This window comes from Tenrec ecaudatus, chromosome 9 (genome assembly GCF_050624435.1).
Source record: "Tenrec ecaudatus isolate mTenEca1 chromosome 9, mTenEca1.hap1, whole genome shotgun sequence".
NCBI classification, from domain to species: domain Eukaryota; kingdom Metazoa; phylum Chordata; class Mammalia; order Afrosoricida; family Tenrecidae; genus Tenrec; species Tenrec ecaudatus.
Genome location: NC_134538.1, coordinates 102,389,842 through 102,415,771, shown reverse-complemented (window position 1 = coordinate 102,415,771; position 25,930 = coordinate 102,389,842). Strand labels below are relative to the sequence as shown.

The window sequence follows — 25,930 nt, the reverse complement described above, 5'->3', positions numbered from 1 at the left end:
TGGGAGATTAATTCCATTTAAACCCATGTGGGATTGTGGGAAGCTCATTCCACAAGCACTCAGAAAGCCACAAACCATGGTCTAGTCTTGGTCCTGCCATTAACTCTCTTGGGGCTTTGGTGGAGCTGCCTCTTGTGGGGATCTAGTCTCCTTTTCTTTAGACTGAGACCTCTGGACTCTGAAGGCCTCATCAAGCAACTTTTATTTCGTTACTATTCCAAGGTAGGGATCAAGACACTTCTTCTGTAAAGAGCCAGATAGAAAATATGTTAAGCTTTGATCATATGGTTGCACCTACTCTAGTATGCCAATAGAAATAACACATAACTGTGGACTTTTATATGATTTTCACAGGGCACAAAATATGATGCTTCTTTCCATCCCCTCCTCCCCTCACTATTCTTTGCACTTTGACTAGCCAAAACCAAACAGAAGGCTGGATTTGGGCTCCAGTTTGCTAGACTATTCACAAATCCTCTGCCCACTTGGTAAAAAGGAGAAGGGAATAGCAATAGGACACCTTTCACGCAGGAGACATCAGCTGAGCAGGCTGACTCACTGTGGATAATAGTAATTGTGTTCATATGTATAAAACACATATTTTTATAAGCCATTTGAGAATAATAATAAATCAGTATCCTTTAAAAACAAGAAGCCTCTTTTTGACTACCTCTTATCTTTTATTTTAGTGGTTAAGGCTATTAACAGTGGCACAAAGGTAGGTCCTAAAGTCTATCACTATTTAGGGGTCCTCGAGTGGTACAAACCCTTAACTTGGGCTTGACTGTCAGCTAAAAACTTAGAAGCTGGAGTCCACCTTGGAAGTAGGTGCTTCCCACCAGCCTGTCTGACCACGAGGTGTAGAAGGGACCAGTTATCAGACATCAAAGAACTAAAAATCGTATCAGTGGGTGCCCACCTTCCTGATATGATCAATGAAGACAAACGTGTGCATAAGCAAATGTGGTGAAGAAAACTGATGGTGCCAGGCTATCAAAAGATATAGCATCTGGGGTCTTAAAGGTTCAAAGATAAATAAGTGGCCATCTGGTTCAGAAGCAACAAAGCCCACATGGAAGAAACACATCAGCCTGTGTGATCACGAGCTGTCGAACGGATCAGGTATCAAGCATCAAGGAACAAAAAAATCATAGCATTCTAAATGTGGGTGAGTGCAGAGTGGAGACTCAGAGCCCATCGGTAGCCAAGCAGACACCCCCTTACTGAAGGGTTGTGGGGAGGAGAAGAGCCAGTCAGGGTAGCAACAATGAAACATATAACTTTCCTCTAGTTCTTAAATGCTTCCACTCCCCCACTATCATGATCCCAATTCTACCTTACAAATCTGGCTAGACCAGAGGATGTACATTGGTACAGATCGCAACTGGAAACACAAGGAATCCAGGACAGATGACTGCTTCAGGACCAGTGGTGAGAGTGGCGATGCGTGGAGGGTGGAGGGAATGTGGGGTAGAAAGGGGGAACTGATTACAAGAATCTATGTATAGCCTCCTCCCTGGGGGATGGACACCAGAGAAGAGGGAGGGGGGGAGACGTTGGACAGTGCAACATCTGACAAAATAATAATTTATGAATTATGAAGGGTTCATGAGGTAGGGGGAGTGGGGAGGGAGGGGGCAAATGAGCAGCCAATATTAAGGGCTCAAGTAGAAGGCAAATGTTTTGAGAATGATGATGGCAACAAATGTACGTAAGTGCTTGACATAATGTATGCATGTATGGATTGTGATAAGAATTGTACAAGCCCCCAATAAAATGATTTAAAAAAAGAAGTAGATGCTTCCATTCGTGCTTGATTAACTCTTCACCTGTATGGAGTGAAGCACTTGCTCAGGAAGATCAAGGACTGCAACCTTCAGCATGGATTACAACTCAATGTAAAGAAAACAAAATCCTCATAACTCACCAATCGACAACATCATGATAAATGAAACAACTGAATTCACTGCTCCTTGAGTCGATTCTGAGATATAGTAATCTAGATGGCAGGGAAGAACTGCCCAAGTGAGTTTCCAAAGTTATAAATCTTCATAGGAGTAGAGAGCCCCATCTTTCTTCTTGGGAGTGGCTGGTGGTTTTGAACTTCTGACCTACAGTTAGCAGGCCAACATGCAACCCACTACGCCACCAGAGCTTGTGATGATAACTGAAGAAAAGATTGATGTTGTCACAGATTTTCTTTTGCTTAGATCCACAATTAGTGCTCATGAAAGGTGTAGTTAACAGATCAAATGCCTAATGCAAAGTGGATTATAGCAGACAGACTAAAATTTGGCATCCTGTCATCTGAACTTTCTTATAATCCATATGAATTTTAGTTTTCAATACTTTTTACTTGCTGTTCGATTGCAGTTCTGTCTATATTTCTTTGTTACTCTTGTCAGGGGTTGTCTGTTTGTTTGTAAATGTTTTTCTGTATATGAAGTCCATAGAGGTAAATCTATAGAGACAGTCACTGGATTCATGGTTCTTTGAGGGTATGGCAGAGAAGATTGGAAGGAACTAGGGAGCAAGTAACAATGAGTACAAGACAGAAGAAAATGTTCTAAAACTGATGGCGGTGACAGTTGTACAACTCTTCTTGATGTGATTGAACTACTGAATTATGTGACATGTGAGTGATATGCCAATTAAACTGTTGGGGATACGTGGGAAAGAACAATAGCAAACAGAAATCAAATGCCATGCTGCATTGAGCAAATCTGCCGCACAAGAGATGTCACTTTGAAGATCAAGGTGCGCCTGGCTCAAGCTATGGTATGTTCAATGCATATGCCTGTGAAAATGGAACAATGAAGAAAGGGAAGAATTGGCACAGTGTGGTTCTGGTAACAAATACCGAGGAACAAACAAATCTGTCTTGGAAGGAGGACCGCCAGATGGCTCCTTGGGAGTGAAGATGGCAAAACTTTGGCTCACCTGCTTTAGGCTTGTTATCAGGAGAGACTAAAATAAATGAATGAATGAATGAATGAATGAATGAAAATATTTTTTAAAGGAGAGACCAATCCCTGGAAAATGACATTGTGTATGAAAGAGGGTCAACAAGAAGAGGGAGCCCATAAGAAAATGGGTTGACAGAGTGCCTGCAAACGTGATGATTGTGATGATTGTGAAGATGATGTGGGCCTGAGCGATGCTGTGAGTCAGAACCAACGTGATGATTGTGAAGATGGTGTGATGATTGTGAAGATGGTGTGGGCCTGAGCGATGCTGTGAGTCAGAACCAACTCGATGGCCCTGAACCACAATACAGGTGCCTCAAAAGAAATGCCTGGTGACCTGCTTACCCCAAAAACCAGTCACTGAAAACCCAAGAGGGTAGTTCTACTCTGGTACATGTGAATTGGGATTGACTTGATGGCAATTGTTTGTTTATTTGTTTGATCATTATTTATTGAACACTTATAGGGTACTAGAAGCTTTCCTAAATGCTTCACACAATTATCTCATCAATCTGTACAATAACCCTGCAGGTTTACTCGCACGTTCCCTTTACAAGTGAAAGGTTAAATAACATGCAAGCCATCACCCAGCCGCAAATAAAATCTCAGGTGATTTTTGACTCTATGATCCACAATTAAGCTATTTCACATACTTTTGTTAGGTTCTTCTTATGGTTAATTAGAATAATTTCCATGATTAAGAATATAGAATAACAGAAAAAATAAATAATGGAAAAATGGACTTTATTCAACACACTAAATTATATCAAAGATAGCATTTGATTTCTGTGCTTCAAATACTGGAATTAGATGAGCCAGTGATGTGGACTGTCTTAAACTACTTAGCCCTGGGAAACCTGCGGTACGATGTTCAGTACTCCTAAGAAAACCAGACCCTGTCTTATGTGTGCCCTTTTCTCACCGCCCAATGAAAGAACAGGATGGGGAGAAAAACGTGACCTGTTAATAGCATATGTGATTAAGTTCTTGATTCAAGTGTATTGGCAGATGGTAGAAAAGAGAAGAAAGGACATAGATGCCAGGGAGATGAAGGTGGTGTAATCAAATACAAAACCATCTGGATCCAGTCCCTGGGTGACCCAGTGTTTGTGCTTAAGCTAAACCTTTTGTACCATCACCTGACAGATCACAGACCGAATCTCTAACCTGAAACCCCCTTTCGGCAAGCACAGAAGAGCAAAGTATTCTTTGAGAAAATTATACACTTCATCTGTGTAAAGGTTAAGTCAATGGAATTATTAAAATGGCACAACAGGATTAGAAGGCTTAACCCCTAAGGGTGCCATCATGCCTGGCACACAGAAGGCAGGTAATACGCCCAACAGAAACCCTTCACAGAGTGCAAAACCAGCAATCTGCTTTGTGTTACTTTCTAATAAATGTCAATGGACAGAGTGTGCCTAGAACTTGAAATACAAAGGGGAAAACCCAGTAGTTTGCCACATGGGAATACATCCTCCTTGTCTATTCCAGGAAAATGTCAAATCGGTCCAATTGCTCCAAGAAGTCTGGGCCTTACTGCTGCATTGATTAAGTTGCATGTCCTATGTTTTTAGCATAATGTGCCACATTCGTGGTGTGTTGATCCCCAATGGCTCAAGAAGAATACCAGAGCCCACAAACTGCACTGAAGAGAATATTCAGTTATTTTTTTGCAGTTGAGCAAAGTAAGATACATCAAATAAGCAACCTGCTTTGAAACAAGCTAGGATTGGAAGTCAGAAATGAGATTCAAGTCTAGATTCAGTCTTCTGTAAGCAGGTCTCAAAAAGTACATGGAGGATTTTAATTAGATTATAATGGATATTTGCATCTATAGGATGCCTGGGGTATGGTGCTTGATTTTGGTTACATGGATGATTTCATAGAAGCATCTCTTATTTCCAAAGCTACAACAGAATTAAGGAACTCTTGGTAAGCTTTATTGGAGACCAGCTTTTGCCCATTTAATTTAGTTCAAATGACATTATGATCAAATGAAAGAACTATGGGAACTTTACATTCTAATCAGTGGAGAAAAACAAAAGCAAACAAAAATCCTCAAAATAGATAACTTCCATTAAGTGAGGCTAAAGGGTAAGATGGAGTACCTTGGTAGTGCACATGGTTTACATGTGTGGCTGTGAACAAGGTTGGAGCGTCAACTCTATCCAGTGGCACCTTGGAAGAAAGTCCTGGCCATCTAAATCACCCATTGAAAACCTTGGGGAGCACAGCTGTACTTGCACACACACAGAATCATCATGAGTCAAGCTCTGCTCGAAAGCCACTAGCCCTGAACAACGGGAAGATAAAGGTAACCAGTGAACGCAGTGGGAAGCCAAAGGCAGGCTCCACACTGAGTGGAACCTAGGAGTTGCAAAAGCTTCCAGGAGAGAATGAGTGCTGAAGTACGAAGAACAGTTCTCAAGCACTCAGTGTCATGAAGTCATAGCAAGCAACTGGATAGAACAGAGTACAACTGCCCCTCTTTATGGACGCAGAAAGCTTCGTGGGCCTTCTGTGTAGTCACTGGTGGTTTTGACCTGCTAACCTTGTGGTGAGCAGTCCAAGCCCTGCCCGCTCTGACACCATGTTCCTTCATTAGCCAACTGAAAGGAGGATGGCATTGCAGCCAGCAGAAATTGCACGAGCAAAGCCAGTGGCCGGCAACATGGTGTGTCATGCTGGGTAAAGAGCTCCGTGTAGACCAGAATTACTAACTTGGAAGGCATATCTATGGCCATTCCATAAAGGAAAAAAATATATTTCCAGACAATATTATTTCTTAAAATTTGAAATCCACAGTGCAATCTGACCAAAAAAACCCCCCTTATTATATTGCCTGTATAAGGATGGAGAACCTGGTTTTAGGAATACCTTTTATTAAAATGAATTAGATACATGACCCCAGTCCTGTTTCTCAATTCAGACTAGACCGGAGCATGGACACAGGTATAGAAAGGGATGGGAGCTCACGACACACAGAATCCAGGAACAGGAGTGAGAATAGTGATACCAGAAGGGTAGGGGGAAAATGGGGAGAGGAAGGGAGAAAGGGGGGAACTGATCACAATGATCGACATATAACCATAAACCCCTCTATAGGGGGAAGAATAACAAAAAGCATGGGGGGAGACAGTGGTTGGTGTGAGAGATGAAAATAAAATGTACAATCTAACAGGGGGTTATGAGGGTGGGTGGGAGGGAGGAGGGAGAAGAAAACGAGCTGATGCCAAGGATTCAATAGAAAGTAAATGGCTAGAAAATAATGAAGGCAACATGTGCACAAACATGCCTGGTTCAAATGACGTGTGGATTCAACTGAACAGTTGTACAAACTCCCCAAAATTTTTTAATGAATTAGGTAAATGAATTTATCTTTGCCTCACAAATCATTCTTATCATTAGATCAGAGTCCAGGTTTAGTGAAAGCTTAGAAAGACTCCAGGTATGACAAATAGAAACTTAATACCCTTTCCAGTAGAATTCCCTTAAAAATCATTAACATTCAATCTTCTGACAACCCAGCATTCTTTCCCAGGGCTCCTCTGTGGTACCTCACATGTCTATCTAAGACAGTCCCTCACAGAGGGCCACGTGGAACGGATGGCACAGCCAGCACCAAAGAAACACACAGCTCCCCCTAGTTCTTTCATATCTCCTCCCCTTACTATTATGGTCTTACTTTTACCTCATTTATCTTGTGAGACCTGCGTATGTTTATTTGTAAAATTAAGATCTTTTGATACATGAAATCCAAGATAGATAAACTCTTCAGAAATAGTAACTGGAGTAATGATTCCCAGAGGGTACAGAAAAGGGGAGAGGGAGATGAAAGAGGAAACTGATAGCAATGATGACTATATAACCCCACTCGCGGGGAATGAATAACAAAATGGTAGGTGAACAGATACATTGGATTGTGTAAGATGCAGCACAAATAAATAATGTATAATAACCAGGATTCCTGGGGGGTAGGGAGCTAGAGGGAGGGGGATAAAGGGGAGCTACTATCAGTGTTTAAGAAGAAAGTAAATATTTTGAAACTGATGGTGACAGCAATTATAATTATGCTTGATTTAATTGAACTATGGATTGTTATAATATCTGTAAGAGCTCCAAAAATGTAATAAAATAAAAGTTAAATTTTCTGTGTTGCTATAGGAGCCCTGGTGGCATAATGGTCATGCTGTGGGCTATAGACAGCAGGGCTGACAGTCCTAAACCACCAGCAGCTCAGTGGGAGAAAGACGGGACTTTCTATTCCAGTAGAGCTACAGTCTCAGAAACTCACAGGGGCAGTTGCACCCTGTCCTATAGGGCCACACAGTCGGAATCAACCTGATGGCAGTGAGGTTTTGTGTGTGGTGTGTGTATGCGTGTGTATATTTAAAAGAGCATCCAGTTTTCCAATCACATTAAACTTTTATTTAATAATTTATTGAATTCTTTTGTTATGAAATTTTATACAGTAAAAGATTGAATTTTTGTGATGCAAATTATAGTTCAATAAAAATGTTATTTTAAAAAAAAAGGAAAGGACAAGGGTAGCAGGAAAACAAGTCAATATTGAGCACTGAACTGAGGTAACAGGCTGCCCCCACAAAGCCTAACCTTATACATATGTTCACCTACCTCAGCTCAAAGCCATGGTGGCACAGTGAGTTAAGTGTTAATAGTTAACTTAAAGGTAAGCTGTTTGCCTACCAGCTACTCTGTGGGAGAAGAACAGTCGTTTCCATCAAAGTCTTTGGCTTCAAAACCCAGTGCAGGGATTCTACTCTGTGCTGTAGGATCACTAGAGGTTGGAATGGACTCCGTGGCAGTAAGCTACCGCATCACAGACACACACAAGGAAAGGCCAGAAAATAGATTCATTTCTATCTATGAGAGGAGATAAAATCTGGGAACTTTCTTTTTGCTCTGGAGAAAATTGTCCAGGGCTCAGTATGAAGCAAACCATACAGAATCGAGAGGTAACAATTTCATGACTAACATTAGTGTTTAAGTACTTCACTATGAACCTCCTCCACAATCTTCTTTCCTCGGGTCATCCATTTCTGCCACATCTACACAGAGACGAGGGAAGGCGCAAACAAGTACCTTTAGTGCTAATACTTCTTATGGCACTGCTTTTATGGTGGTTTTGTAAGGAGCTGGGCCTAAATGGCACCTTTGACAGAGATTCAGATGCATAACTGCATCCCATAACACATTGTGCGGTCCCAGTTCTTTCCATAGTCCTTCCTAATAGCACAACAATCGTCCTGTGGGAATAATTCTAATGGTGTGTGTGGTCTGAAGGAGAAGTCTGCCTCTCCCTGTAACGTCCCACTTCCGAGGAGCATGCTCCTTCCTCCACCAGCTCCCTGGTACAGCCAGGGAAACAGCCAAACAGACATTATGTGGGACTGCAGATCCTGAGTGAGCGGTGCAGAGGGAGAGAGCACAGGCAGAGGTCAAAGCCACTGTAGAAGCACTGGGTGTCTGAGGCCTAGGCTGCTCCTGTCAAGAATCTGGTCAACTAAAGTCTTGTCACTTTCTCAGCTTCCTCTTGATCCCTGGCCCCCAATAGCTTACCAATAAATTCTCCTTTGACTTAAGATATTTAAGGAAGTCTCTATTGCAGGCAAGGCTGTACACAGAGGTGTAGGTTGTACTCTGCACAGGAACACCAGCAAAAGAAAGCGCCAAGACTGAAATCTAGCCTATGCTCAGCTTGCCAAACTCACAGGGCTACATCCTCCTGGAAGAAGGGTTGATTTTCCAGTTTGCACAAAATCTCTGTATAGACTCGCAGTGACCATCACCAGAGGCCCAGGGATGTCCACAGAAACTCAGATGCAATGAGGTTTGGGGAGATTCTGCAGCCTTTCTCTCTCTCCACAGATAGGTTAGGCCACCTAGTTATTTCTTTCAGAAAACCGTGAAAGGGCAGAAAGAATGTTAACAGTTTATCCTTCTGTGAATAGACCTACCCATCACGGGCACCTACAATCTGCCTCCAATTATTTAAAAGACCTTTATAAATAGCTATGTACTACAGTACTTATTAATGAAAACATTACTCACCACTGGCAGAAAGCAATTCAAAGAACGCAAGAACCTTGCCCCCAATCCTTAATTTCTTACCAAGTATGCTTTCCTCATGTTTCTAGAAGGATGTAGAAAAGTAACGGTCTGGAATGATGCTGGCCGACACTCTAGCCTAATCTCTGGAATTTTTTTTTAAACCAATCCATTTCATTTTATCCCAATCACAAATTCTCTGGAGAGGCTATGGGCTGGGATAGACCATAGCTGGCATGTAGCCAGCATTTAATGAAGAAAGGAAACGAGTCGCAGCTCCTTCCATTAGGAATCTAGCAGTTATGCCTTCTGTCCTTTTCAAAGTTTCCTTTCACCATATTAAATCCTCCCATCATCCTTTCATGTTACTTTAAGACGCTGATCAAAATCTTTCGTTCCTACTTCTCCTGCCCGTAAACGAAAATTAGATTTGTTTTCAGGCTTTAATCCTGCTAAGATAAAGTGAATCAGCTCTGTTTTCATTGCTGTCCAGTCAGTTCCATCAATCACTGAAGGGAATCACTAAAAGCAATCAGTGAACAAGGTCAACAGCACTCAGCATAGGGCCAGCGCAGTGGTACTTTAGTGGATCAAAATGAAGACTGGGAAAAGACTGACAGTGCTTCACAGCCCAGAGACACCGTGCTGAGGCTTCCTAAGCAGTCGTCTCTAAAGGGGAACGGAGAAGCTACGTGGAAGAAGGGACTCTTTATTGCCTCACAGGTCTCCTGACACCACGCTTGCTAGTGCAGCAGAGGACTGAAAGGGTGTGGACTTTGAGACAGAGCCCCGCACTTTCAGAGCAGTTTGTGTTGTCACATCAACTGAAAAGCTGAAACTTCTTTCTTAAGTGTCACTTGGGGTTAAATGGTCGAAGCAACAGAAACCAACTTTAGGCAAAGCCAAAGGGAATTTTAGTGGAAGAAAGTGAGTTATGAGAATCAAAGATGAAGTCAAAGGATTGGGCTTCAAAAGAACAAGATCCAAAATGTTCTAGTGGAGAAAATGTCCCAGAGGCAGGAGGAGCCACCCAAGGCTTTAGGCTAGGTGAACTCTGACAGTTTTCTTCTTAGGATCCCTCTGCTTGAGACAGAAAGTCTCCAGCAAAAGCGTCCAATTGACTAAGCCCTGTTCACATGGCTTCACCCCCTTTGCTAGGGCTAGACAGGGGCTTTGATTTTTGGCAACCCTACAAAAAATGAAGGTGAGAGGAAGGTGATGGTGTGAATCACCTCCAAGAAACCTGACAGTTGCCATCAACATAGGGGCAACCCCTGCTCACAGAACCAAAACAGAAACTGCACCTATAAGACCCTAGAGATCAGGGGCTTTTTATTTAGGTTGCTTCAATAGACACTGAATAAAGCATGTGCAAGCTAACAAACTAGTTTCAGTAAATTACAGTGTGTGAAGTATAATAATTGTACAGTATTTGTTGAGCAGGTGGAGTTTTTTTCCTTCCAGTTATTTGTCCTTATATTTCCCTTTATGCCATTCATGTTTCCTAACACCTATGTTCTATACTCAAAATTGATGACATAGAATCCCTACAAGAGCGAATGTTCAGTGAAGAGTAGCAGAGTAGAATCACTGATTGCTTCACTCATTGTGATCGTGGGGACAAGTCACAACGTCTTTGGGTTTATTTCTTCATCTGTAAAATAAAATGGTAAAGATAGATGCTCGTTAAGAAACTAGCCAATTCTATAAGCCTAACACCATGGTCACACATATATAGATGACAGAGAACTAAGGAAACTAAGGAAAAATGTTTATAATTTTCACAGTAGGAAATGACTCTACCCTGAAACTGGACAGAAAGTAAAACCTAACTTACTTGGTAGTATTTAGGAGAAATTGCCAATATTGTAGAAAATCTAGATCACTGTTATCAAACTTTAAACCAAAGGAAGCAGAATCAATTTTTCAAATAAAACCTTACATTGAATACCAATGTATATAACAAATAATGGTCAAACTGCCCCAACTGAAACCAGGGGCGACTCTTGGAATCCACCCACATGCCCCCTTACAGGTTCTGGGGATACCATTTGGGGCTACTCATAATCACTGACTGGCTATTGGTAGATTTTCCCCTATCTTGTCCTTGTTCTAAACTGAATTTTATAATTTCACTCAGACGACAAAAATTAAGGAAAAAGATTTCTATGGCAAAATACATCTTTCTGCAGAAGATTTTGTAGCAAAAATAATTTTCAATGCAGACAGTCCCCCCAAAAAGTGTATTTCATGGTCAATTAACAACATTTCTACAGTGGCATCACAAAAGATATGAAGACACTGTTGCTAGTCTAAAAATCATTTTAATGTTAAAAATAAGGTAAAATCTAATAGCAACAAACCCCAACACTACTGAAAACTAGTAATATGGCTAGCACAACTGTAATGCACAGTGAAAATTTAGCTTCTAAAATATTGTGTTACCTATTCAACAGGTTAAGTTGTAAATTATGAATATAAGTCTAATTTAAAATTTTGTTTGTAATTTTAAGAAAGTTTCACAAATCATCTTTTTCTATGTATTTTCCTAGTGTCTCTAAAACCAAAGTAATTTAACAAAGTCCTTTTATTAGTAACCAAAGGGGAAGTAACTGAAAATATTAAATGGTATAAACACAAATTATCCACTTGTGGTTAATGTTTGTGGCCTTTTAGCCTTCGCAGAGAGAAACAATTGCTCATTTCATAAAGTCAGGGTGCTGTGCTGTCTTCTACTTAGTACCACCATCAAAATAATTTAAGACACTTCTCCTAACTTTGACCACATAACTTTGACTACACATAAAATGCCAATCTTTGTGTCTAAGCATGAGCTTTGCAAAATTTAAATAGCCTTGTTAAAATAATCCTCATTTAAATATGAACACTAATGCCTAGATAAAAGCACATCTGATTACCTTAAATAAGGGGCTAAACTTGAAAATGCAAACAATATCCATGTGATCAAAATAATGAAGTTACTAATTTCAATTACGTAATAGTTTTGTCTAAGCAAATACTTATGATGTTTTCTGCAAGAAACTTTCAATGCAGACAGCAAACAAAAAGTATATTTAATGGTCAATTAATAATCTTTCGACAGAGCATAGGGTTTGGATTGTCTTAGAATAATCAGTTAAACATGATGTGACTTATTTGTGACATGGATTTCTTAGATATAGAGATGACAGCAAACCAAGGAAACTAAGGAAAAATGTATACTATGTTTTGTGAGACTATGTATCACAAAAATCTGACACGCCTTCCAACTGAGAGAAAAGGCATCTCTCATTATAAAGCATCTTCGCTGTTTACAAAGGCTCTCTGGCAGCACAATGGCTAAGCACTCTGCCCAGAGGGCAGTCGTTAGAACCAAGCAGTCATTGTAGGAGGCCTGGCAGTCTGCTCTGGAGACTTGACCCTCTAGAGGGGCAGTCTAGGGGTCTAGTAAACCCAGGGGCAGTTCTGCTCTGTCCTCCACAGCCACCACAGGGTCTCTACAAATGGGAATCGACGCAAAGGCACACAACTGTTTCCTGATTTATGCTGCTTCAGCAAATTTTTCTTCTGGTCTCTCACTCAATGGCTTCCAGATTCAGTTTACAGCAAATATTTAAGATACACGAACTATATCCTCTATTCTTCAGTTTTCTGTATATGTCGATGTTTTGGTCTTACTCAAAAGTTTTCAATGGTTAATTCCTCAGCAGTGAGCAGTCTTCATAGTCTGTTTAGAGGGAAACTGCTGAAACCTGTTCACTTTGGGTACCCTGCTGGTTTATAAAATGCCCATGACATAGCTTTCAGCCTCACAGCAACACAGGGGCCACCACGGCACAGGTGGCTCCGTGCTACAGCTCTAGCTGCAGCCATGTGGTTTCATGCCCTGCCCTATGTCCACGCGCAGCAGCTCGAAGCAGAGACGCCGCATTCCCAACCCTTCCGTACCTATGACTGCGTGGTCTTCCTCTTGCCAGCAGATAAGCTAGGGCAGTAATACTGGAAGTAGGTAGATTCTGGACATCTGCTAAGATATTCCCATCTTAAGGAAGAAATGTGTAGGTTTACTTTACAGAAAGTCTACTGCTAGTGCAGGCTCCCAGTTTGCTGAAGACAGCAGCGCAATGGCAACATCGAAGAACCATCCTCGGACTTTCATCACCCCTGCCTCCAAATCTGAGTTGTTAGTAGACGGCTGCCACTAGCAACTGAGGGTGACTCCCTGGGTGGCACAAAGGCGTGCACACTAATTACCAGGCGACAGGCTAGCAGTTCAAACCCACCCAGATGCATCTTTACAAAAGGTTGTGATCCTACAGTTCAAACTCGATAGCCTTGAAAACCTTTTACTGCAGTTCTGCATCCATGGGGTCGTCATGAGTCAGAATCAACACAACAGCAACAAGCAAGCAACTGTGGTGAGATGCTTCTCAGTCATAGAAAAAGCAGCTAGTTTTAAGTGACTATTTTATAAGCCAAGAGTCTTCTTTCTCAGATGCCCAATCTCCAATTTTTGTTTCACTGGGGCCAACTGCAAGGTCAGCGGTTACAAACCACCAGCCTCCACAGGAAAAAGACATCAGGCTTCCTACTCTTGTAGTTCGTCTTGAAAATCCACAAGGGCATTTCTATTGTGTCCTAGAGCAGCAGTTCTCAACCTGTGGGTCACCCTTTCACAGGGGTTGCCTGATCCATAATAGCAAAATTAACTATGAAGTAGCAACGAAAAACATTTTATGGTTGGGGCGTCATCACAAGAGTAAATAGCATTAGGAAGGTTGAAAACTACTGTCCTATAGGTTCACTATTAATGGGAAACAACTCAGTGAGAGTTTGGTTTTTGACTTTGGTCTATCCCTTACCTAATCATTTGTAAGGAAGATGAGGTTAGCACTGTTGGTTTAAGATGGAGCCACGCTGACCCGGATGGGTTTGAGGCCAGTTTGCCTTGAATAATAAGGTAAAAGGATGGGTAGCTGGGAGAGGAAAGGGAAGAATAAATACGCAGTTAGCAGGCAGTGGGTCAACTTAATGGGTTGATCAGCTGAACAGGTAAAGTTGACCAGGTTATTAGATTTAGTTCTGGGGACAAGAGGAGATTCATAACAGTTCCTATAGTCTGGATCTCTGCAATTATAAGTAAAGTGCATTTACTGAGATGACGACTGAATACAGAGCAGGTTTGATAATAAAGGTTTCTACTTTCACCAAGAAATATTTTTTACAGTGGAGAGGTCATCAAGTTGTGAGAAGAATACCTGACTTTAGAGTTTCACAAGAAAAGTCAGGACCGACATTAGATTAGACGTCATATACACACAGTTGGTTTTGTCTGTTTATTTGAAAACAACTGAGACTGGATGAAAACACAGCAAGTGACCCTAAGGGAGAAGCTGAACAAGAGACAAGATTTAGAGACAGAGTACCAGAGTAGCTATTTAAATCACCACTAAACCCTGCGTTCAACATCTCAGCACCAATCTCGTGGATTGGCCGAGGGTACAAATCGTCAGCTATTAAAAAGGTGGTCCCTCTTTCAGTTCGGGAAATGTGAGGCAAAGGATGAGTACTTATAAAGGTAACATGACAGGGCTGACCATGACATGTCACTAAATGTGTAAGGCATTAATAGTATTCCAGTCTTTTTACATGACACTGACCATTACTATAGCTATAACTGAACTCAAATTATTTCAATGGAATTATGATAATGAAAAAATAAATAGCAATTCATCACTAAGAATTATGCCTATTAGTTCTTGTTAGAAGCAAATCTGTAAAAATTCCTTTGTCCATACATTGTCCACTGAAATGGAAGGACTCAGAGGTAAAAGAGAAATCCAAAGTTATATAGAACTGTTCCTACCCTTGAGTGTAATGCCACTCCCTAGCAATGACACTTCAGCATACTGAAGAGCTCTATTAAGAATTGAGAAGCAAGGATCTGACTTTGAGAAATAAGGTATGCCTGATCCAAGCCATGGAATTCTCCATGGCATCATCTACATGTGACAGTTGGACATTAAGATTGAAAAATCGGTGCATTTGAATTGTGGGGTGGGAGAATATTGACAGTACCAGGGACTGCTAAGAGACCACACTGATCTATATTGGAAGTACAGCCAGAGTGCTCCTTAGAGGCAAGAACAGCAAGACTTTGGACAGTTAGGAGAGACCTTGGTAAAGCGGAGGGGTAGCGAAAAAGAGAAAGACCCAACTAGATGGGCTGACACAATGGTTACAACAATGGGCTCAGGCATAGGAACAATTATGAGGATGGTGCAGTACAGGGCAGTGTTTCATTCTGTTGTCAAGAGGGTTGCTATGGGTCAGAACAGACTCGATGGTACCCAACCACAAATAACAGCAGCGACCCTGGTAATGTACTGAGTTATGCATTGGGCTCCTCCCACAAGGTCAGTGGTTGAAAACCACCAACCAATCCTTGGGAGAAAGATAGGCATTTTACTCCTGTAAAGATTTACAGTATTTTAAACTCAACACCACTGACTAAATTAATACTATTAATTACCAAATGCCCCATGGGAATGATTTAAAATGTACTCCAATAAAATGATAGCTCTAAAATGAACCAGGGACACATATAAACTATAGATACACGAATGAATGAGTCCTACTCCAAAAACTATTGGTTCTTATCATGTGACTCTATCAATACTTACCCTCAAGAAGAGATCAATGAAGTTATGGGTGCTATAGCAAAGTATGGTGAAAAAATCAGATGGTGCCTATATACAGTCAGAAAAGCATCTAAGGTCTTAAAGTCTGGTCTTCAAATAGTCATCTAAGTGAGGTGTCAGCTAGTCCTCATGGAAGAAGCACAACTGTGTGTGCAATCCAAAGATCATAAATAACAAAGTCCAACTAAAACCAGAATGAGGTATGGTAATAAGAGCTTGAATTCTGAGTACTTGGTTTTCAGAAGGCTGCGGACAACAGTGAGAGCCCCAAATCCACCTGCATTGAGTCTCTGGTGAATCTGACCATTGACCAGGGACATAAACAGCTTTGTCAGTAGAGTGCATTGGAAAGTGGACTAATCGAGATGTAATTAGGTAAAATTTAACACCTTATTTGTTCTCCCTTCTGGCCGATTTTAATATTGTTCTAGTTTTTTCCTCTTTTCAATTGATGATTTTAATTTATTTTTGTTGGTTTTAGTTTTTCTTTAAATTAAATCCAGGATCGGTAAATCTAGAGATAGTTTAACTAGATTAATAGTTTCTTAGGGTGACAGCAGAAGTAGGGGAGTATTGGAGAGTAGTTATTGAGTACAAAAAATAAGAAAATGTTCTAAGATTGATTTGGGTGAAGATTGCACAACTATTTAATGCACTGCATTATGATACGTGAATTACCTGTCAATAAAACTGTTATTGCCACAGTAGCTGCAACAACAAATGGATCAAGCATGGGAACAATTAGATGGTGCAGGACTGGGCAATGTTTTGTTCTGTTGTATGTCGGGTCACTAGGAGTCAGAAACAATAGCACCTAACAGCAAAACTGTTTTTAAAAAAATAATAATTCTAAGTGTACACATCAAGCTATTAAAAAAAAACGCTATTATAAAATTTAGTGATTTGATATTTAATTTTTAATGAGTATAGGAAAACTTGAGATTAATTTACTAAATAAAACCTATGTCCAATTCTTATGATGTTTCAAAACTGTCTCTGGTCAATTTAAACAAAGTACAGGAAGGGTCTGTCCGAGGACATTGTCCAAGTCAACCTCTGAAAAGGGATCTACTGGTCACTGTATTGTTGATGAAGGATCCTAAGTCCACCTCAAGACTCTCCGAGAGCCCTGCACCTACAACTAGGAAACACTACTGTGCATATAAACACTAGTAACATTCTAACAGCGTCTAAGATGATCATTGTTGACTCAAGAGCTAAGTAAATTGTTATAATTAAAATGAACTGACATTTTAAAACACAGGGTCTGAAGGGTCATCTTAGGAATTTCAGCAAATGTTGCCTAAGCTAACAAAATACAGATGAGATGAAGATAATTATAAAATTATCTTACAAAACTGGACTAACATTTAATCAGTGTGATTTAATAAAAAAGACCATTTGGAAATGAGGTGCTAGCTCTGGGTCATATAAACTCTAAGCCTAAGTTAACATTCAAAAAGAAAAGAGGGGGAAATATCATTATTATGAAACTTAAGTATATATGTATACTATAGTCCTGGAAAATCACCAATAATAGAAGAGAGTTAATGGTTACAGGCAAAAGATCAAGATATTTGCATCAAAGCGAGAGTAGATAAAAATGTTTATTTTTTTGTGTTACAAAAGCAAAAATAAACCCAAGCAGATAATGAAATAAACATATAACTTTTAAAGGGTCCCGTCCTGGGTTCAGTCGTAGACATTAGTAAACAGTTCAAGTTTAGCTTGCTTCGACACTTCTCCTGGATGCTATGAGGTCTCCATCTTATAGCCATGTTTCTCTAATTCAGCTCTATAACAAAACACACAAGACAACATAATCAGTAAGCATTCTTCATGATCCAGAACATTTTCTAAAGTACAAAACATTTAAGAAATAAAGTAAAAAAGCTAAACCCAACCTGACATATCCACATAAAATATTACCAAGTAACTGTTAGTCCCTAAATTAAAATTGTATAAATTAGGATATGAGTCAATATGATGCTAATTACATTTTGCTTTTGCCATTAAGGTTATCTTTTATCTGTCCTTAGTTTCCTTATAAACTTATTTATGGAATGATTTCCAAATACCACACAAATGCTTTACTCTAAAAAATAGTTTAAAATAAATCTTGAGAAACATTAAATTTGAGGCTAAAAACACTCCACAGGAGTGGATCTGCAGGTCCTCTCTATTACAGAGCAACTGGAGTGTGCAAACCACTGACCTTTTGTTAAGCAGTCAAGTGTTTTAGCACTGTCCCCACCAGGGGCTTCTTTTTTAACCTTTTCAAATCGTACACTCATAACAAGTGTACCCTAAACAGAGAAAAATAGCTGCACAGATTGCTTTTTCATAGTGATATGTATACATTACTTTAACCAAAAGGGGGAAAGAAAACTTATGTGTGCAAACTCTAAGGGTGGCTTGAAGAATTACTCTGTATTAACTATATATAGACAAAATTAACATGTTATAAAGTATTAACGGAGATTTCACTGACCTAGTTTAAATGTAGAAGGAAAATCTCAAAAGTATATTTTGATACAAACACACACACATACTTCAAGATTTTAAATAATTTATTGAACCTGAAGCTGCAGTCACACTTTGCTGAAGTTTCAGTCACACTTTGAAAAGCCGGTCAGCCTGACAATTGGGATAAAAAAGCTTAGCTCTGCAATCAGTTCCAATGGTTTAAACGAGTTTTTCAAATATCGAGTTGTCTGTCACATTCAAATTTTATAAAGTGTACGTAAAACATGTTAGAGTGCAAGCCTTACATCATATAAAATGTGATTCATATACATTACATAGTTATAATCAGTAAGTAAAAAGATATTTGGTCTCATTTGAAAACATTTTACAAAGACTAGAAATACTTACTTGTAAATCAGCACAGGTTTTGAAAGCAAAGGCACACTGAAGCTGTGCTAGTCAGCAGTCACTGCGTGTGGTTCAATGAACTTAAAATGAAATCAGCTGTTCCTCAGCATTGGCCGTGTTTCAAGTGCTGGCTGGCTAGTGGCTAGCCCCTGGCTATTGCACATGTTACAGAACAATCCATTACCAAAGGACGTGCTACTTGACAGATCTTGGGAGGTGTATCAGCTTTAGTGAAAAAGAACTCTTGATTCCAATAAGGAACTAAAAAGCAAAATTCTATTCACGAATAGAGGCATCAAGATTTATGGCAGGGGAGGCTATGGGAAAATGGGGAGTTAATAACAAGGAATAAAAAAGAAGAAAATGTTTTAAAAGTGATTGTGGAAATGATGGTAAAATTGGGGGGTTTTTTGGTTTTGTTTTTTGATGGTAAAATTCTTCTTGATATTTCTGAATTGTGTGATATGTGGATTACGTTCCAATAAAACTGTTTTAAAACAAAAATTTATGTACTTAATGAAATTCACAAACCTTAAGGTAGAAACACAATAAAGAAATAAGAGTGCTGTTGAGGTGTATTAGAAAAATAAAGCAGAGCTAGGATAAATAATACTATATTTTCAAACCAGTGAAACAGTCAGATAGAGTAGTGATAAGAAATCTAATTATCAATATACCACTAAAAGTCACATAATTAAAATCATAACATTTGGTAAAATCTTGAAGAAATTTAAGTGCCATTTTTTGATTGAGAGATATAAAAGAAATAAAACTTTGGATACTGGACTTTAAATCACAAAGGACGAATAGTCACTTGGCCTAAATTTGTAAGTGAATTTCAAAGATAACAAGAAAAGCTGTCATACAATTGAGACCATGAAATAAGACTCGAGAGAGTTGGGATATTTGAAAACAAATGTCTAACAATATTGATTGCAATGAGAAAGAAACAGGATGCACACAAAGGAAAGAGGCAGCTGGGTGTTTTCTAATGTGTATCAGTTTTTTTACAAAAAAAGTGGCATGAACTTTACCGTAAGCATTCTTGTTCTTGGGTGAGTCAGTCCTACAGACAACAGAACATCCTATGCCACCCTGACACCCGCTGGTATGTTTGACTCTACTGCACACAGAGAATTAGTGAGATCTCCAACGAACTGAAACTGATCACAAAATGGGCTTTGAGAGTCAGAGATGGAAGAAGAATGAAGATAGATGGTGTACGATGAAAACATTTTAGAGAAAAGCCTCAGGAGCTATAGTTCTAATTTTGTCCATAAAACTACAAAAGGAAAAACAACATCATTAAAGTGAAACTGAAAACCAAGACAGATGAGATTAAGTTCAAACTGCATTAAAGTCATTTAAAGTCTTATGGCTCTGAATAATTACTAAGTACTAAAAGAACTGACATGCACAGTAAAAAATCAGTCAATGTCTTTTGAGAAATCATGACGAACCGTAAAAGGACCCGACTAATAGTGAAAGACAAATATAAACTGGACCATGTGGGAAATACGGAAAAAGGAGACATTGCTATCAGCTTCTAAGACGTCTTCAGAGTATAGACTTTGAAGCCTCTACTCCCGCCTATAAACAAGGGCAGCTACCAGGCCTTCCTATCATAACTTCTACTGCAGCCGATGTCTTAAAAATTAAAATAAAAATAAATAAAATCAGTTCATTATCTCACATCTGTTTTGAACACGAATACTATAGTAAGGTAGAAGTTTGCAATAGTTCTTCTATCTTGATTTCAGCAAAGTATGTTAGAAAAAAAAAAGCCTATTTAGAAATTTTTGTGGCTAAAAGAGATAAACATAGGTTGAATCCAAATAAAATTGAGGTCAAAACGACCAGAATGGAAATAAAGACAATGTTTGTGCATTGTAAAAAATATAACCAATGTCACCAAATTATTTGTATGGAAATTTCTCAATGGGAATATAAGCTACTGTGTAGACCCTTCATGCCACCAGGGCTCCTGCAAATACACAAAGTACTGTTTTTTAAAGAAAGAAGGCAGAGAGGAGGCCAAATGGTATTCAACAATGATACCAGATAAATGAATATTCACATGAAGGATGAAATTGGACCCCTATGTCACATACCATATGTCAATCTTAACCAAGAATGGATGGCACACCTAAAATATGGAGAGGGGTTGTTAGGGGCCATCAAGTTAGCTCCAACTCCTAGCTACCTGCGTGCGACAGAACAAAACCCCACCCAGGCCTGTGCCATCCTCACGACTCTTTTATTTGAGCTCAACGTGCAGTCACTGTGTCAATGCCCTCGTCGAGGGTCTGCATCTTTTTCTTTGCCGCGCCACTTTACCAAACATGATGTCCTGCTCCGAGACTAGTCTCTTCCCCTAACATGTGAAACCAGTAGTAAGTCTCACCACCCTTGCTTCTAAGGAGCATGCTGCCTGTGTGCTTACACCTCAGGCTGCTAACTGAAAGGCCAGCAGTTTGAAACCACCATCCGCTCCTCAGGAGAAAGAGGCAAGCTTGCTAACCCTGTTCTAACCTGCCCTATAAGGTGGCTGTGGGTCAGCAAGGATTGGATGCAGTGAGTGAGTGAGTGAGTGAGTGAGTGAGTGATGGTATTTTAAATATTCTTCCTCAGCACCATAACTCAAATGCATTAATTCTTCTGTCTTCCTTATTCAATGTCCAAAGTTCATGTACATATGAGGCAAATGAAAAGACCATGCTCCCTAGTCCTCAAAGCAATAGCCTTGCTTTTCAACACTCTCAAGAGGTTTTGTGCAGCAGCTACACCCAATGTAATGTGTCATTTGAGCTCTGGACTGCTGCTTCCACAAGCATTGATTGTGGATCTTATGAAAGATGCAATCCTTAACAACTTCAATCTCTTCTCCGTTTATCACGATACCTCCTGGTCCAGTTGTGAAGACTTTGGTTTACTTTGAATTGTAATCCATATTGAATGCTGAAATCTTGATCTTCATTCAGCAAGTATTTCAAGTCCTCCTACTTTCAGCAAGCAAGGCTGAATCATCTGCATGTCTAAAGGTGTTAATAAGTCTCCAATTCTGATGCCATATTTTTTTCATATAATCTAGCTTCTGATTATTTATTTGCTCAACATATAGACTGAAGTGTGCTGAGAAGATACAACCCTGACACACACCTCTCCTTATTTTAAACCGTGCACTATTCCCTTGTTCTGTTCACACAACTGCCTCTTGATCCATGCATAGGTTCTGCATGAACACATGGGTTCTGGAATTCTCATTCTTCTCAAGGCTATTAATAGTTTGTTATGATCCACACAGTTGAATGACTTTGAATGAGTCAATGAAACTCAGGTAAGTATATTAAATATAAGAATTAGAATAACAAAATCCTCAGGAGAAACTCACAGTCAGTTCTCATGACCTTGAATTTGGTGATGGATTCTTAAATATGACACCAAAAAGCAACAAAAGAAAATATAAATTGAATTTCATTAAAATTAGAAACTGTTGGGTAAGGGATCCCAGTAAGAAAGTAAAGAACAAGAGAAAATATTTGCAAATAATTTATCTAATAAGGGTCTAGGACACAGTATGTCAAAGAAATTTTTATAATGTAATCGTTTTAAAAATTGGCCAAAGCTTTTAATAGACTTCTCCAGAGAAATATACAAAGTCCAGTAAGTCCATAAGAAGACATGTATCACTAGCCCCATTAGTGGGTGTTAAGAAACCCAGAGACAAGAGAACACTAGTGATCTACAATCAATGCTGAAGAGGATATAGGCCTGGTAGGGCTCGAACAAGGGCAATGTAACCAGGAGAAATTACTGAATCCCAAATGAAGGCTGAGCATGATAGCGGGACAAGAGGAAAGTAAAGGCAATAGAGGAAAGAACTAGGAGGCAAAGGGCATTTATAGAGATCTAAATATAGGCATGTACATATGTAAATATATTTATATATGATGATGGGGAAATAGATCTATGTACATATATTTATAGGTTTAGTATTAAGGTAGCGGATGGACATTGGGCCTCTACTCAAGTACTCCCTCAACACAAGAACATTCTGTTCTAATAATCCGGCATTCTGTGATGCTCACCTTCCAGACACGATCCCTGAAGACAAAATGGGTGCATAAGCAAATGTGGTGAAAAAAGCTGATGGTGACCAGCTATCAAAGATATAGAGTTTGGGGTCTTAAAGACTTTAAGATAAACAAGCAGCCATCTAGCTCAGAAGGAACCAACCCCACATTAAAGAAACACACCAGCCTGTGTGATCACGAGGTGTCGATAGGATCAAGTACCAGGCATCAAAGACTCAGAACTAAAAAGTCAGATCATTGTGAATAAAGGGGGAGCGCGGAGTTGAGACCCAAAGTCCATCTGTAGGCAATTGGACATCCCCTTACAGAAGGGCCATTGAAAGGAGACGAGACAGTCAGGATGTAGTATAGCATCGATGAAACATACAACTTTCCTCTAGTTCTTTAATGCTTCTTCCAGCCCCACTATCATGATCATAATGCTGCCTTACAAATCTGGCTAGACCAGAGCATGTACATGGGTACAGATAAGAACTGGAAACACAGGGAATCCAGGACAGACAGACCCCTTGGGCAGGACGAATATTGAGAGTAGCCGTACCAGGAGGGGAAGGGAAAGGTGGGGGGAGAAAGGCGATAACCAATCACAATGATATACCTATAACCCCCTCCGAAAGGATAGACAGCAGAAAAGTGGTAAAGGGAGACATTGGTCAGTGTAAGACATGTAATATAATAATAATTTATAAATTATCAAGGGTTTATAAGGGAGGGAGGAAAGAAGGGAGGGAGGGAAGGGGATAAATGAGAAGTTGACACCAAGAATTCAAGTAAAAAGAAAATATTTGGAAAATTATGATGGCAACAAATGTACAAATGTGCTGACACAATGAATGGATTATAGTAAAAGTTGTATGAGCCCCCAATAAAATGATTAAAAAGAAGTACAAATAAATAAAAATAAAAAATTCAAATAAAACTATAAGGAGATACCACTTCACACTCATTAGGATAGCTATATCCAAAATGATGGAAAATAAATTTTCACATGGGTGGAGAGAAGCTCGAATCCTTGTACATTGCAAATAAGCAAATTAAGAAGGTGGAACCACTGTGGAAAACAGTTGAACAGTTTCGGGAAAAGTTAAACAATTACCAAACAAGTCAGCAATTCCACTCAACCAAAAAATCCATGAAAACAAGAATCCAAACAAAACCTTGTAGATGAATGTTTACAGTAGCACTATACACAACAGCCCAAAGCTAGAAACTCAAATGTCAGAATGTTATTCAGTCATATAAAAGATAAAAAGTACTAGCACATACTTTAACATGGATGAACCTGGAAGTTGAATTACACACTGTAGTTCCCATTTCTATGAAACACCCACAGTATATAAATTGACAGAAAATAAATTAGTGGTTACCAAAGGGTGGGGAGAAAAATAGATGGGGAGCGAGGCTTAATGGGCCTGGTGTTACCTTTAAGGGTACGGAAATGGTTCAGAACTAAGCAGAGATGATGACTGCACACACTACGAATACATTAAATGTCAGAGAACTGCATACTTTCAGTTGTTAAGTTATATGATTTTTACCTCATTCAAAATAAATAAAATTAAGTGGCTGTTTACATAAATACAAACAAATCTACTCTAACACCTTCATCTCCATTCCAGTTTGGCAATCACCAACGTACTGGATCCCAGCACTCTATGATTGTAATTGCTGCCAAGTTATAAAACACTGGCAAAGAACTGACACAGACATACTGAAATCCACAAGGACTAAGGGGGGGGGCAAATATGATTTTATTTAACAACCTTTGTAAAGAGACAAAAACAGAACAAAATTACATGTAATTATGAAGAGTATTCATGCTTAGAAACAGATGAAGGCAATATGCCTTACTTTGTATAACTTAAAAACATATTTCAAAGATTAATTATCTTTTAAAAGGTCAATTATTCTATCTAAGTTGTATATTACATGCTCACAATTAATACTGAGCTATTCAAATCTTACCGTAACTGATTGGAGAAGTCATCCTCTACGTTGTCATCATCCCAATTATCCTCCCAGACATGAGCATCTTCATCTTCATCTAAGCCAGCCCAGTCTAAAAACAAAAACAGATGCAGCCTGAACTTTTCTCATATATTATTTCCACAATTACAAAAGCTTCACAAAGCTTGTCACTGAATCAGCCTCACAATGCAAAACCAAATATTCTATCTATGAGAAATACTAATCTTATTTAAATCTCAAGAACTGCATGCTTTCGTATCAATTCTTGAATTTGGAGAGACTCTAAAACAGAAATTAATATAAAAGAGTGCTATGTACCATGAAAAGATTAACTTTAAGACAGGACATTTACTTTTCAATTTTTCCCTCGGCTAAGGCTATAAGATGTGTCCTAATCTCTCAAGACACTGCACCAAGAGCACTGAGCCAAGTCAGGCAGCAGGGAGAAAGATAAGCAGCCAAGAATCTAAATAGGCTAAATATAAGTGAGGAACACTCATAGAAACAGTATGACAGACCAATGCTTGGCTAATATTGATATAAACTTCATTTTTAAAGAAAGAGTAAATATGCATAGAGAATGTTAATAGTTCCAAGTTTTAAGATTTTAATTTCCCTTCCTTTCCTTTTCGTGGTGGTAGTGAGGGTTTAGACTAGTTTCAGCTTTTGTTTATCATCGGCATAAACACAAGTGAACACACTTTCAGGCAATCTACTACCAGAATCAGAAATATCTACTGTTGTAATAATAGCACAAGAAATTATAGGCAACTAAATACACAAGTAGGAAGGAAATGTCAGTAAAGTGGCTTTCTTACACCCAAATACCTAGTTTTTGTTTTTTTAATTTCAGAAACTAAGAGACATACGGTGAAATATAGACCACCTCTCACTCCTCCTTTCCCATATGCTGTTGAATAGTATTCTATGTGGCTGAGAGTGCTTCAAGTAGGAATCTCTATCCCTGGTCCCAGATCCCCTCTACTACTTTCCTGAGTAATATATTTCAATGATGTTACTGATTTCCAAATCTGTTTTTATAATTACACATGCAAACTGTCTGCTGGACATCTTTACCTTCTCCACCTTTAACTAACCTGCCTTCCTACTCTAAGGAAAAAAAAGTAAATACAGTCAGCAATATCAGATGCATGGGAAAATCATCCTAGATTTCTCCCTTTGTCCATGACCAAGTCCTGCCCATTTTTTCTCGTCAAATCTATCCTTGTCTCTCCACTGCTATAACTTCTCTAGT

At 39.2% G+C, this 25,930-nt stretch overlaps 1 protein-coding gene across 6 annotated transcripts in view; it reads right to left on the bottom strand.

The window, feature by feature from the left end:
- SEM1 (SEM1 26S proteasome subunit) overlaps positions 1 to 25,930 on the bottom strand; it is a 105,631-nt gene that overhangs the window by 65,034 nt on the left and 14,667 nt on the right. For 3 of the 6 annotated variants that reach the window (XR_012786119.1, XM_075558379.1, XM_075558381.1), the window contains exon 2: positions 24,673 to 24,766. Coding sequence is in view for 5 of the 6 variants with exons in the window: in XM_075558379.1 (XP_075414494.1) it covers positions 24,673 to 24,766 (94 nt within the window). In the remaining variant the exon portion in view is untranslated. Of the gene's footprint in view, positions 1 to 10,673; positions 10,693 to 17,328; positions 17,535 to 18,318; positions 18,377 to 24,672; positions 24,767 to 25,930 lie in introns of those variants that run through there. The other 3 variants (XM_075558383.1, XM_075558384.1, XM_075558382.1) reach the window with 3 other exon arrangements.